We start from the raw sequence: 12149 nt of genomic DNA on the forward strand, positions 1-12149 counted from the left end.
AAATTAAAGCACTTTTGGAGTAGAGATGATGTTTTACGCCTGCAGGAGGAGCTCAGTATAAGTCTCTATGGAATTATCCCAAATGTATTTCCACTTAAATACCATGGTTTCATAAGCTGTGCAGGTTCAGTGCAAGGAATATGCTATTCATTAAAAATATATATATGAATGGTAAATGGTAAATGAATTTAGTAGAATTAGAGGCCAAGCTTTATGACTTAAACAAATTAACTTAGATTATCATAGCATAAAACTTCTCCTTGTGGGAGCATACATGTGAACCTTAGATTTCCAATATATGAAAATGAATTCTTGCAAAAGAATATGAACAATGAGTATTACCCCCCAAAAGTGCCTTTTTTCAGAAGATTCCATTCATGAGTCCTATGCATTTACCACTTTCTGATGAGCATATATTCTAACTTGCCAATGATTTAACCGCTTAATGAAAGACAAAATAACAAAGGAACTTAATTGGAAGCTAAGTTTGGAGACAAAAATCAAGGATAAAGTGCAAAAAATTCACTTTATACATATCATATCAGGTGTACATTCCTGAAAAGGAGAAGTCATTAACACTCTAATTAAATGTCAAATTTCCTAGGGTCAGAACAATTCAAAAAAAGGAATAGCTCATATTCATGATTTTTGAAAACTGATCCATATATTTAATATTTCACACAATAAATTGATATAGGAGATTTGAAAAGACATAGGTATCTGGTATAATTACCTCACCATTATCCAGGACCAAATAAAACTCTATGTATTTCTTACGTTCCCGGCCCTTCCGGTCTTTTGATTTCTATAATAAATATAAAAAGGAAAATTACTGAGACAACATCATTCTCCGCAAAGGTCATTCTTTTCTTTGAAATGTGTAATTTTCTAAGAGATGGGTTGATATCTGGCAATAAAGAACAACAACATTATCATTTGAACTCTAGCCACCCAGAATTAACTATGAGAGGCTCAGAATACCAGAACTAGCAGGGATATCGGTGATATTCTAGTCTGACCCCTTCATTTTGCCAGAATTTAAATGATTGCACGACTAATAAGTGTGCTGGAACTAAAACCAAAGTCTTTGGATTTTTTTGAGCCATGGACTCTTCCCACTCTCCTGCCCTGAAATAGACAAACTCTGACTTCCGCAACCCCCCAGTGTTTTCTTCTTGTTGTTTTTGTTTTTAAGTAGCCTTTCATTACTCTCCCAGTGAATACCTCCTTCCTTAGCAATGGTACAATGTCCAGAGCTACCATGGCACCTAGTCTGCTCTTTTTTTTTATTTTTTAAATGTTTATTTTTGAGAGAGAGAGAGAGAGAGGAGGGGCAGGTGGGGAGAACGGGGGACAAAATCTGAAGCAGGCTCCAGGCTCTGAGCTGTCAGCACAGAGCCTGACGCAGGGCGGGGCTTGAACTCCTGAATCAGGAGATCATGACCTGAGCAGAAATTGGACGCTCAACCAACTGAGCCACCCAGGTGCCCCTCTGCTTGCGTCTCCTTAGGCAGAACTAGATCTCTTTCCCATATTCCAAGCTTCTCTACTTTCTGCTCCCTTTTCTCCACTAAACCACGACAGCAAAAGACACATTTCATAGTGGATTGTGCCACTGACAAGTAGCAGATACATTATTCGTACTAACTGATAAACTATCAAAGTTTATCATGTTGCATTTCAGGAAGTGCTTGTCTTTTAACAGGTAAATAAACTTCCATGAGCAAGACTTCTAGGCGTCATCTAGTGAGCTATGCACTTCCCTCCCACCCTCCACAGGAGCAGCACATTCATTTAGCACCTAACCCCACCACCAGTGCTGGGGGCACCAGGCATAAGGCAGTGAACCAGACATGGCCCATGGGCTTAAGGAGCTCCCAGTAGACAAACAGGCATAGGGCTATCAGGTGGTGATCTTAGCGCTACTCGAAGGAGTAAATGGAGTGATGTGATATTGAGTGACAAGGGAGTTATTTCAGAATATATGGTTAGTTCTGAAGACTTGGTCGTGCAGCAGACGTTATTAATGACAATGAGAAACCAGGAAAGGGAAGACACATTGGAAGATAATTCCAGCTGAGGAAAAAAAAAAAAAAGTGAACAAGACTCTAAAGCGAATTGATATTGGCATGTTGAAAGCACAGAGAAAACAGGTTGTGTTTGTCAGAACATAATGGGGGAGGTCATCGGTGGGTGGGGAGCAGACGGTAGGTGAGGTTACGGAGGGAAGCGGGGCCCTAACTATTTGGGGTTTGTAACTCCTGTAACCCTCTCCGCTGTTTGACCACTGAGTATTAGAAGCTGTCATTAAAGCTCAACCCTTTGCTTTATCCAGGCAGTCTTCCTAGGGAATCACAATGTTATACTATATCCTACTGCCATGAGCTTGAAATTATGTGGCATCGATAGCTTTTTATGTGTCCTGCCTTATTTAAATAGGAACGCTGCACTAATTACTATCAAACGTATATCTCCAGTCTTGGCCTCTTCTCAACGTTTATTTATTTTTGGGACAGAGAGAGACAGAGCATGAACGGGGGAGGGGCAGAGAGAGAGGGAGACACAGAATCGGAAACAGGCTCCAGGCTCTGAGCCATCAGCCCAGAGCCTGACGCGGGGCTCGAACTCACGGACCGCGAGATCGTGACCTGGCTGAAGTCGGATGCTTAACCGACTGCGCCACCCAGGCGCCCCTTGGCCTCTTCTCTAAAGGCCAGACTCTTATAATTAACTCCTTACTTCATGCATCCATTCGAATGTCCGATACCACAAACTTAACGTGGTCAGAATTACAACCACCGATTCCCAAACTGCAAACAAAATCTGCTTCTCCCTCATCCTCCCACCTCAGTTAACAGTACTCCCATTCATCATTTGCTCAGGCCAAAACCTGGAAATAATCCTTGAGTCTTCGTCTCTAGGAGTGGTTCCTCTGGGTTCCTAGATACCATATCACGGGTAGAATTTAAACCCACAGCAAAGTGAACTCAAATCAAACCCAGCGGATTGAGATTTTCTTTTATTCAGACCACCTCCGCCCTGTGCTTAATGGATTCTGAAAACAGAAGAAATGATTAGATATAGTGTCTCCGGAAGGAAAGGAGAGTAATTATGGCAATGACTTTTTAGATCCACCTGTGGCTTCAAACAAGCCATATTCACTTTTCTTCTGTGACCGGAAGATGAATTCATGTATGTAAGAGTATTCTAAATTCCTCTGGACACATCCTGTGTTTATTTTTGCTCACTGCTACATCCCCAGCACCCATGGCAGCACTCCAAGAAAGAAATCTGTTGAATGAGTTCATTCATGAAGACGGCGGGATATTTAACGTCAAAGTAATGCTTTAGACCTTTGTCGTGTGTTGTAGCATTGGCGAAGTTGCCTTTTCCTAGAGGGCAAGCATCATATTTACACTTCATTTTAACCTTACGCATCGATAGGTTTTAACCTTACGCATTTTAACCTTGCGCATAATAGTCGATCCGTAAATACTTATTAAATAAATCATCAATGTACAACAAGATGTTAGTGTCTCTAGAGCCTACTATAGGGCTACTAGTTCGACAACGACTATCGAGTTTCCATTAATCGCAACTACTGAGACTGGAAGACGGGGCAACCAGGACGAGATACATGCGAGCGCAGCAAATAAAAAATAAAAATATACATACCACCAGACTGGTGGCAGGTGGAACCACATTCTGCCGAGATCCGTGTACCCACAATATGTCATCCATCCCGCAGGTGCTGTTAGCCTTCTTTTCCTCGGGATCATACTTGAAGAGTGCATGCTCCTGTGCATCCTGATTTGTGGGGCTTAAAGGTTCAATGAAGTACCTTTGATCTCCCTGACTGAAGTAGCCCCTGGAAAACATGAGAACCCAGGCTTCTTAAAAAAATATTCCTGCTTTTGAAAGCACTACAGACTTAGAGATCGCAAAAAGTTACCAGTGCCGTATAATTTCAAGCTCATGGCCACGGAAAATAGGGTAACATTGCAGCTGAAGGTATACTTAGATATGACCTCAACTTATTTTTTCTATGAGGAAATGGGGCCCGTTGGAGAGAAGCGACTACTGTGATGTCAATAGGTCACCTGTTGTGTCAGAGCTGACACTAGAATGGAAATTTCCTGATTCTCACCCAGTGTTCTTCCAATTCTCAAGCCTTGTCTGCATTAAAGGTGCCTACAAATTAAGACTTTGGAGTCCTATAAATAAGGATTAAAAATCTGGGTCTATAACTTTTTAGCTCTGATTCCATGGGAAAAGTACCTAGACCCACACAGCCTCAGTTTCTCCTTTTATAAAATGAGAATAGTACCTACCTATTAGAATGATTGTAAAGATTGAAGGACATAATATATAAAGCACTTGATCAACAAATATTATCAATTTCTTCTCAATTATCCCTGCTGGAGCCCCAAGCTAAGATTCATTTCACCGATATTTAGGGCTTTCCCATTATTCATTAGTCATTGGATTAAGGGCAGACAGTAAGAAAGGAAAGAGTTGTGGTTTCTCCTCTTGTGGAGCTTATAGTCAAACAAGGAAGATGGATGTGGATCAAAGAGTCATATTTAACCCACAAGTACGTATATTATATGTAATACTCATAATTACAGATAATTGCTATGAAGAAAAAGCATAAGAATATATAGCAAGAGACTGGATTAAGTGTACATTGAATTAGAAGACAAGACTGGATGTGAAGAGAGAAGTAGATGGTTTGTTGCAATGATCTGCATAAAGGACCATGGTATCTTGGAGTAGGATGTGAGTAGAATGAGAATGTATTGAATAATCTCAGTGAACATTTAGAACATATAATCAATGGGGCTTGATAATGGATTGAAAGTGGGTAGTTGAGAGGCAAGAAATCATCAAGGAACCTAGGTTTCTGGATTGGGCAAGAAGTTGGTTGATTATACCATTCACTGGCACAGGGACCACTGGAAAAACACCAGATTTGGGAGGAAATCATTAGTTTGATTTAGGGTTCATCAGGATTGAGATTTCATTAAGCTATCCAGATATGGAAGAGATGTGGAGATATGGAAGACAAAATTAGATAATCAAGTCTGGGCATCAGAAGAAATATCTCACTGTAGACAGATGCCTACAGAAGAAAATGATGTCATAGGCTTTGATAGGACAAGCTGAAGAGGGAATTTAGAGTAAAGAGAGAAGGTGGAGAGGAGCTCCTGTTTCCTAAAGATTCGAGCTCAAAAAAAAAACCCACTTTTTAAAAAAAGCAGACAAACACACTTCTGCAAGTAATTCAAATGTGTAATTTACAAACCACTATCAAGAGACCTGTTTCCTTCAAATTTCAAATTCTTGATCCCTTAGGATTCATAATTAACTACAATATAATTCATTATATTTGAGATTCTTCAGCTTTATTAAAACACACACACTCACCCATCACCGCAGATATACGCAAACCATTCTTGAAGCCTTACCTTAGGCCCCTACACGTGCTGATGCTAGCATCAGAAACTTTTTCATTAATGACATGTCCTTGGTAATAACAGTCATCCTAAACAAGAAAAAAAAAAAAAGAGTTTTGTAAAGGAAAGTGTGTGTGTTCTTAGATCCACTCCTAAATCTGAATTTGAAATCTGGCAACAAGATCTATAATATTTTCAAATCCTTTTATGCTGAACAACAGTCAACTTAGAGATACAAAAAAAAAAAATGGTTAAGAAGCTTTTTACGGTTAAAACCTTTAATATTTAGTTAATTAGCCCAATGCTTAAAGAACATTTGTTAAATGTTGGTGTAAATATAAGTCTTGCAGAAAAAAGGGTAACAGGGGTGAATTCAGTCTGGAAGAAACAACATGCAGATGAAAATTGAAAACCCAAGTCCCCAAAACATCAATATTCTTTCCCTGGGCTGATTGCTCATTAATTATTTTTTCTGACACCTACAAGCTCTTTCCAATGAATAGGTTTTCCAGATTGTGTTGTTGTTTCTTGATTCATTCAAAAAGTTTCAGCAGATTAACTGGATTAGTATGACATCTCTGCTTCCATTTGGAGAGAAATGACCAACTGTAGCACTTTTCCATATGGATGTACTTTAATCAAGCACACCTTTCTGCTTTGGGACCGATGAGCATTGACCCACATAAATGTCTGTGCCATCACTATGAGGAGAATGAGTGAAAGCCTTCCAAAAGTAAAATGGAGCTCAGAAAAGATGGAAATGATAAAATACCCCTCACACTACTTAACACAGTTGCCTTCTCTAAATAGGAGTTAAGAGTAAGAAAGTATTTACAAAAAAAACAGATTTCTACAGTTCTGTCATTGAGGAAATAGTCTTGAGATCAAGAGACTATACAATCCAGTGAGGTGACTGGCATTGACTAAAATCATGAGATGTAGGGGCGCCTGCGTACCTCAGTTGGTCGAGTGTCAGACTCTTGATTTTGGCTCAGGCCATGATCCCAGGGTTGTGGGATCAAGCCCTATGTTGGGCTCTGCACTGAGTATGGAGCCTGCTTGGGATTCTCTTTCTCTCCCTCTGCCCCTACCCCCTGTTCTTTCTCTCTCTCTCTCTGAAAGAAAGAAAGAAAGAAAGAAAGAAAGAAAGAAAGAAAGAGAAAAGAAAAGAAAAGAAAAAAAAAAAAAAGGACACAAGACGTATTCAATTTTTCACTCTTCTAATGAAGATGAGAGACTCCTGCCTACTCTCCTAGAGGGAGCCCCTGAAGGCTGGAAAGGGTTACCATGGGTCTTGACCATGGGTCAAGAAATGCATTTGTTCTTGTCAAACTGTACGAATATTGGAGGATCAATTAAGAAATTACTACTGCTGGAAAAGGCACCAATGTCATAAATGCTTTCACTTTCCCTGTTTGTATGGCAATGACACTGCCTTTGGGTGTGTGAGTCATACCCTGATTGACAATGAATCTAGGATATTCTATTTTACCATAATCTGTGGGCTGGTGGTGACCTCCCCTCCAGTGGAATTATAATGTGTTTCGGTGTAACCTGGTGCAAGGAGACCCCTGAAGAAAAAAAGAAAAACAAATTCATGGTTACTCACGCTAATTGAAAAGTCCAGTGATCAGGGGTGCCTGGGTGGCTCAGTCTGTTGAGTGTCCAGCTTCAGCTCAGGTCATGATCTCGCGGTTCATGGGTTCAAGCCCCATGTCGGGCTGTGTGCTGACAGCTCAGAGCATGGAGCCTGCTTTGGATTCTGAGTCTCCCTTTCTCTCTGCCCCTCCCCCCGCTCACATCTCTCTCTCTCTGTCTCTCTCTCTCTGTCTCTCTGTCTCTCTCTCTCTCGCCAAAATAAACATTTTAAAAAACGTTTTAAAAAAGTCCAGTTATCAAAATGAAAGCTTTCACTGGATGCGCAGGAACGTTCTAGCTCCTGAGCTCATCCTCCTAACCCCTCAAGACTAATACAAGCATGAAGACTGAGAGGGCCAGAGATATGCCTGACTAGCACAGAACAGTATCTGCTTTTTCATCAGACTTTTATACTTATTTAGGGGAGATAAATTTCCATTTCCAAATGGAAGTGAGAAGGGTAGAGTTGATAAAAATGACTAAAAAGGGCAGCATCCCTCACCAGTTTACGATGACTACATTTTCGCCAGTCTTTTTCAGTTCCCAGCGACTGCTAACAACCGTAGCAGTGAAAGTCTATTGGGAACTGACCTGCATTTGGTAGGTGGGGCCCTTCCAGAGTTTTCACTGAGCTTTTTTGAGTTCTTTCAATGACCCACCAGCACATAAAAGTCTGGATATACCTTTTAAAGAGGCAGGGTGGGGAGAAAAGGAAGAAACTAGTAGGTGTAAAATGCCACCTGAGTTACACACTTTACATGGATCATTCATTTCATCCTTTCTGAAGTCTTACATGGTAAATATGACTCACATTATTTTTCAGATGAGATTATGATAGGGAAAAATCTGTTATAAGGTGGCCGACAGGACTGATAGGGAAATTCCAGTCCCTGCCCAAAGACTCCCCTTCCCGGTTCCTCTTCCTACCCCTCTTGCCACACTGGCCAAATTACTACTAATGCGGAATGCGGAAGTCACAGACTAGAAATTGTTCCCTCTGCTTACGAACTCAGACCTCTGGAGAGTGACCTTCTCTGAGCCCGCCGGTGTGAAATAAACCTCCTGCCTTCCGAGATCCCTGAGTGCCGCTTGGTTCTTCGGCTGGGTGGATCCAGGCCAGGTTCCTTAACAATTACACAGTTCCAGTGGCAAAGGATCATATCCAGGTCTGCTTCAAGTCCACACCTGTACTATTTCCACCCTGCCACGTGATTTCCAAACTCCAGGCTGTTGTGAAGTTTTGCAAAAGGCAAAGAGTCTATTTGAATGAAAAAAAATCTTGCTGTGCTACATAGGATAATTAAAGGATTGAAAGAGCTTGAAAGCACAGAATTCGGTGGGGAAACTACGTTTGAAATAGTCAAGATGTAGGATGAGCAAGATCTGGGCAAGAGCAGAGGCCATGAAATTTGCAAGAAATGTTGCCTGTGGCCGGCGTGAATAAAGAGAATGAGGGAACAGGAGGACGATGTAATTGCATGAGAAAGTGGGCAGGTTAGTGTGTAACTGGGTGGGAAAGAGCACTGGTGTTGGAATCGGGAGAGCCCAATTGGTCCTAGGGGTTATTGAACTTAGATATATCTTTTTTTTTTTTTTCCTGATGGAAATGGCTGCGAATCGTTTTAAAACCTAATCTTTCAGGGGGCACCTGGGTGGCTCAGTTGGTTAAGTGTCAGACTCTTGATTTCAGCTCAAGTCATGATCTCGAGGTTCATGGGATCAAGCCTCACTGTCAACGCAGAGTCTGCTTAGGATTCTCTCTCTCTCTCCCTCTCTCTCTTCCCCTCCTCAGCCCATGTGCTCTCTCTGTCTCTCTCTCTCTCTCTCTCAATAAATAAACAAATCTAATCTTTCAGTACAAGTAAATAAAATACAATAATGTCATATAATTTCACTCACATGTGGAATTTAAGAAACACAACAGATGAACATAGGGGAAGGAGAGGAAAAATAAGTTACAAAGAGAGAGGGAGGCAAACTGTAAGAGACTCTTAAATACAGAGAACAAACTGAGGGATGCTGGAGGGGTGGTGGGCGGGGGGTGGGCTAAATGGATGATGGGCATTAAGGAGGGCACTTGTTGAGATGAGCACTGTGGATTATATGCAAGTGATAAATCACTGGGTTCTACTCCTGAAACCCATACTACACGGTACGTTAACTAACTTGAATTTGAATAAATAAATTTAAAATTAAAATATTAAAATAACAAAATAATGTAGGGGAAGGTCTAGAAATCTGCCTTTTCCTTGAACTTGATAAAATGTATATCTGCTTGTACCTCATTCACTGTGTTTTATTACCAGAAGAACTGAAACACTAATAAACTATTGTTTTGCTCAACGTAAACCACTTCAGTGGGAACATATATTCACCCAACCCCGTGGGCCAGTCGAGAGATAAAGCTTATTAGCCGAGGTTTTTGAGAGCCTTAAGCAGAAGCAGACTCATTCAGCACAGTTTCCACCTGCTAACTTTTTGTTGGTGAGGGTAATGTGAGAAGTAAAAACACTTACTTGCTTTTTTTCAAGTAAAGCACTGCAACTTTCCCATTAACTGTCATTTCATACTTCAATTCAGTTTCAAATTTTTCCTGCAAAAATGCACAAACATCCGCTGGTAGTTATAAATACACAAATAATTGATTTGGCTGCGTTCATCTTCTAATCATCAGCAAACAATGCCTGCTTTCTTTAGCAGTAGTCCATATAATAGCAAATGTCTGCTTCTGGCCTCTTTTAACAAATCACACAACTCTGCCACCTGAATGGACCAATTACCTGAGACCTGTATATCCATCCATCTATCCATCCATCCACCCATCCACCCATGCATTTTACAAATATTATTTCAGTTATAGGCATGATATATACAAATATTATTTGAGTTATAAGCATGACTCTATTTGGTTCCGGAAATTCAAGTCTAAGCAAGAAAAAAATTGATGCCAACTGTCAGGAAGCTTAAAATCTTGTGGAAATACAGATAATAAAAATGATTTATATGACAAGGGACATAAATATGAATGCAGTGTAGGGTGTCTAACATCTTAAGGTCAGAAAAGACTTTCCTGAGGAAGTAACATGTAAGCGGAGACATGAATTAGCCAGGTGAAGCAGGGTGGGGAAGTTATTTGAGAAGAAGGAATAGTAAGCACACAGACCCAGAGACCTCAAAGACTCTTACTGATGATTTTTGGTCTGGAGGTCTTCTCAAGGCTAAATGGAAGCTAGAATATGGACAAAACAACAGAAATATGTATTCGAAAGCAGAAAGAAGTCATCAGGAAGAAAATAAGTCTTAGGAGTTCAGAATGGGAAACTATTACCTCACATAAACCTCATGGAGAAAAGGAGAATGGTTGGAAATTGAGATTTTTTTTTTTATATATACAAGAGGAGATAGGACTGTACAGAAGTGTGTTAAAGAAGATGTTATTGTGTGCTGAATGCTGATTCTGTTCTATAAAACAGTGGATCTAAAAACTCCCTGCGGAGTGCCAGGACCTTGTTATTAAAGAGATCTAAATATGGCAGACCAAATATGACTGAGTGCGGTTTTCTCTGCTTTTCTTCTCTCCTCCGTCTCCTGGCCAGAGCAATACCTGAGCTCAGCAAGGGACAATAGTGAATTTGGGCCTCCAGATCAGGAGGATTGTGCCGGGGTTTGCCACCTCCAAAGTCAACCATTATGGCCCACATTCCCTTTAAAAAAAATTTTTTTTTCAACGTTTATTTATTTTTGGGACAGAGAGAGACAGAGCATGAACGGGGGAGGGGCAGAGAGAGAGGGAGACACAGAATCGGAAACAGGCTCCAGGCTCTGAGCCATCAGCCCAGAGCCTGACGCGGGGCTCGAACTCACCGACCGCGAGATCGTGACCTGGCTGAAGCCGGACGCTTAACCGACTGCGCCACCCAGGCGCCCCGGCCCACATTCCCTTTAAATGATCAATTATTGGAGTCTTCTGTGAAGTCAAAAACTCCTAAGTACAATGTGTGGCTCTAGATGAGGAGAGGCTGCTGTAATTCACTTCATGTTTATAAACACCAGGAGCTGGGGGGAAAAAAAGCCTGAGGGTTGAAAATAAAAATTATAGGGAATCATTGTAACCACTTATTATTCAGGTTTAAGAAAGGCCAGACGGAATTAAAATATTTGGAGGATAGTAAATGTAATTTTCTACCCAGAAGAGGCTTCCAGATATTCATTTCCTGCCAGCAATGGATTTTTGTAGATTTTCACCTAAAATTTATTTGGTGGTGGTTTTAGAAAAGATTGTTGCTTTTGGACTGGAAGTTTTAGCCAACACTAGCATAGAGATTATAGATGAAAGGAAACAGCAAGGAAGAAAACAAGTCTTTGTGAAAGAGGGTGCTCTAGGTGATGTTATAACTGTACTTTCCAAGTAGAAGTCCATGGTGGAAAGCAATGCCTGCTAATAAAAAGCGTATCCTACTTGTATACAACCTGGGTCCTGAACTATGGGTTAGGAGAGGAAAGATGCACCTTGATTTGGACAGTGTCCACTAGATGGAAATTATTTGGAGCCCAATGAATACGGTTAGCTGGCCATAGGGACATATAAATAAACACTTCCTCCAGGAGAAACACCATCCACGGGTAAGGTTTAGTGGGTGGATTGAGAAGGCCACCATCCTGGACGTTCCTGGGAGGGGAGCAAGAGGATGAAGTCAAGATGATGCCCATGCACACAGAAAATAAATAGCCAAGGAAGCCCTCGGAGTCCCAGGGAGGTGTGGTGCCAGTAATACAACTGTTGCCATGACATACAGTAGTCTGAGGCCTCCAGAAACTCTGGTGGACCCAGCTAACACCTGAAATTGTTCCCAACATAAGGAAGGTACTGTGCCGCCAGATGTTTTATTTTGTGACATGAGCCAACAGCCTGGCAGTTTTGGCCTCAAAGGAAGTGTGTGGGCTCTATAGGCAGAATCCTGGGAAGATAGGAATTACCTTTGAATATTAAGTTCCCAACACCCGGGACCTTAATTAAGTACTTACTGAATACATTTCTATGCAGATATATGGGTA

General features: G+C 41.0%; 1 protein-coding gene across 5 annotated transcripts in view; it reads right to left on the reverse strand.

Moving 5' to 3' along the window:
* The window catches only part of ADAM28 (ADAM metallopeptidase domain 28), a 76238-nt gene that overhangs the window by 53390 nt on the left and 10699 nt on the right, over nt 1–12149 (reverse strand). For 4 of the 5 annotated variants that reach the window (XR_006707208.1, XM_045456870.1, XM_045456861.1 and 1 more), the window contains exons 3-7: nt 9611–9687; nt 6949–7027; nt 5469–5545; nt 3676–3868; nt 734–805 (exon numbers count right to left, since the gene is read on the reverse strand). Coding sequence is in view for 4 of the 5 variants with exons in the window: in XM_045456870.1 (XP_045312826.1) it covers nt 734–805; nt 3676–3868; nt 5469–5545; nt 6949–7027; nt 9611–9687 (498 nt within the window). In the remaining variant the exon portion in view is untranslated. The remainder of the gene's footprint in view (nt 1–733; nt 806–3675; nt 3869–5468; nt 5546–6948; nt 7028–9610; nt 9688–12149) is intronic. The other variant, XM_045456879.1, reaches the window with a different exon arrangement.

Source organism: Leopardus geoffroyi, chromosome B1 (genome assembly GCF_018350155.1).
Source record: "Leopardus geoffroyi isolate Oge1 chromosome B1, O.geoffroyi_Oge1_pat1.0, whole genome shotgun sequence".
NCBI classification, from domain to species: domain Eukaryota; kingdom Metazoa; phylum Chordata; class Mammalia; order Carnivora; family Felidae; genus Leopardus; species Leopardus geoffroyi.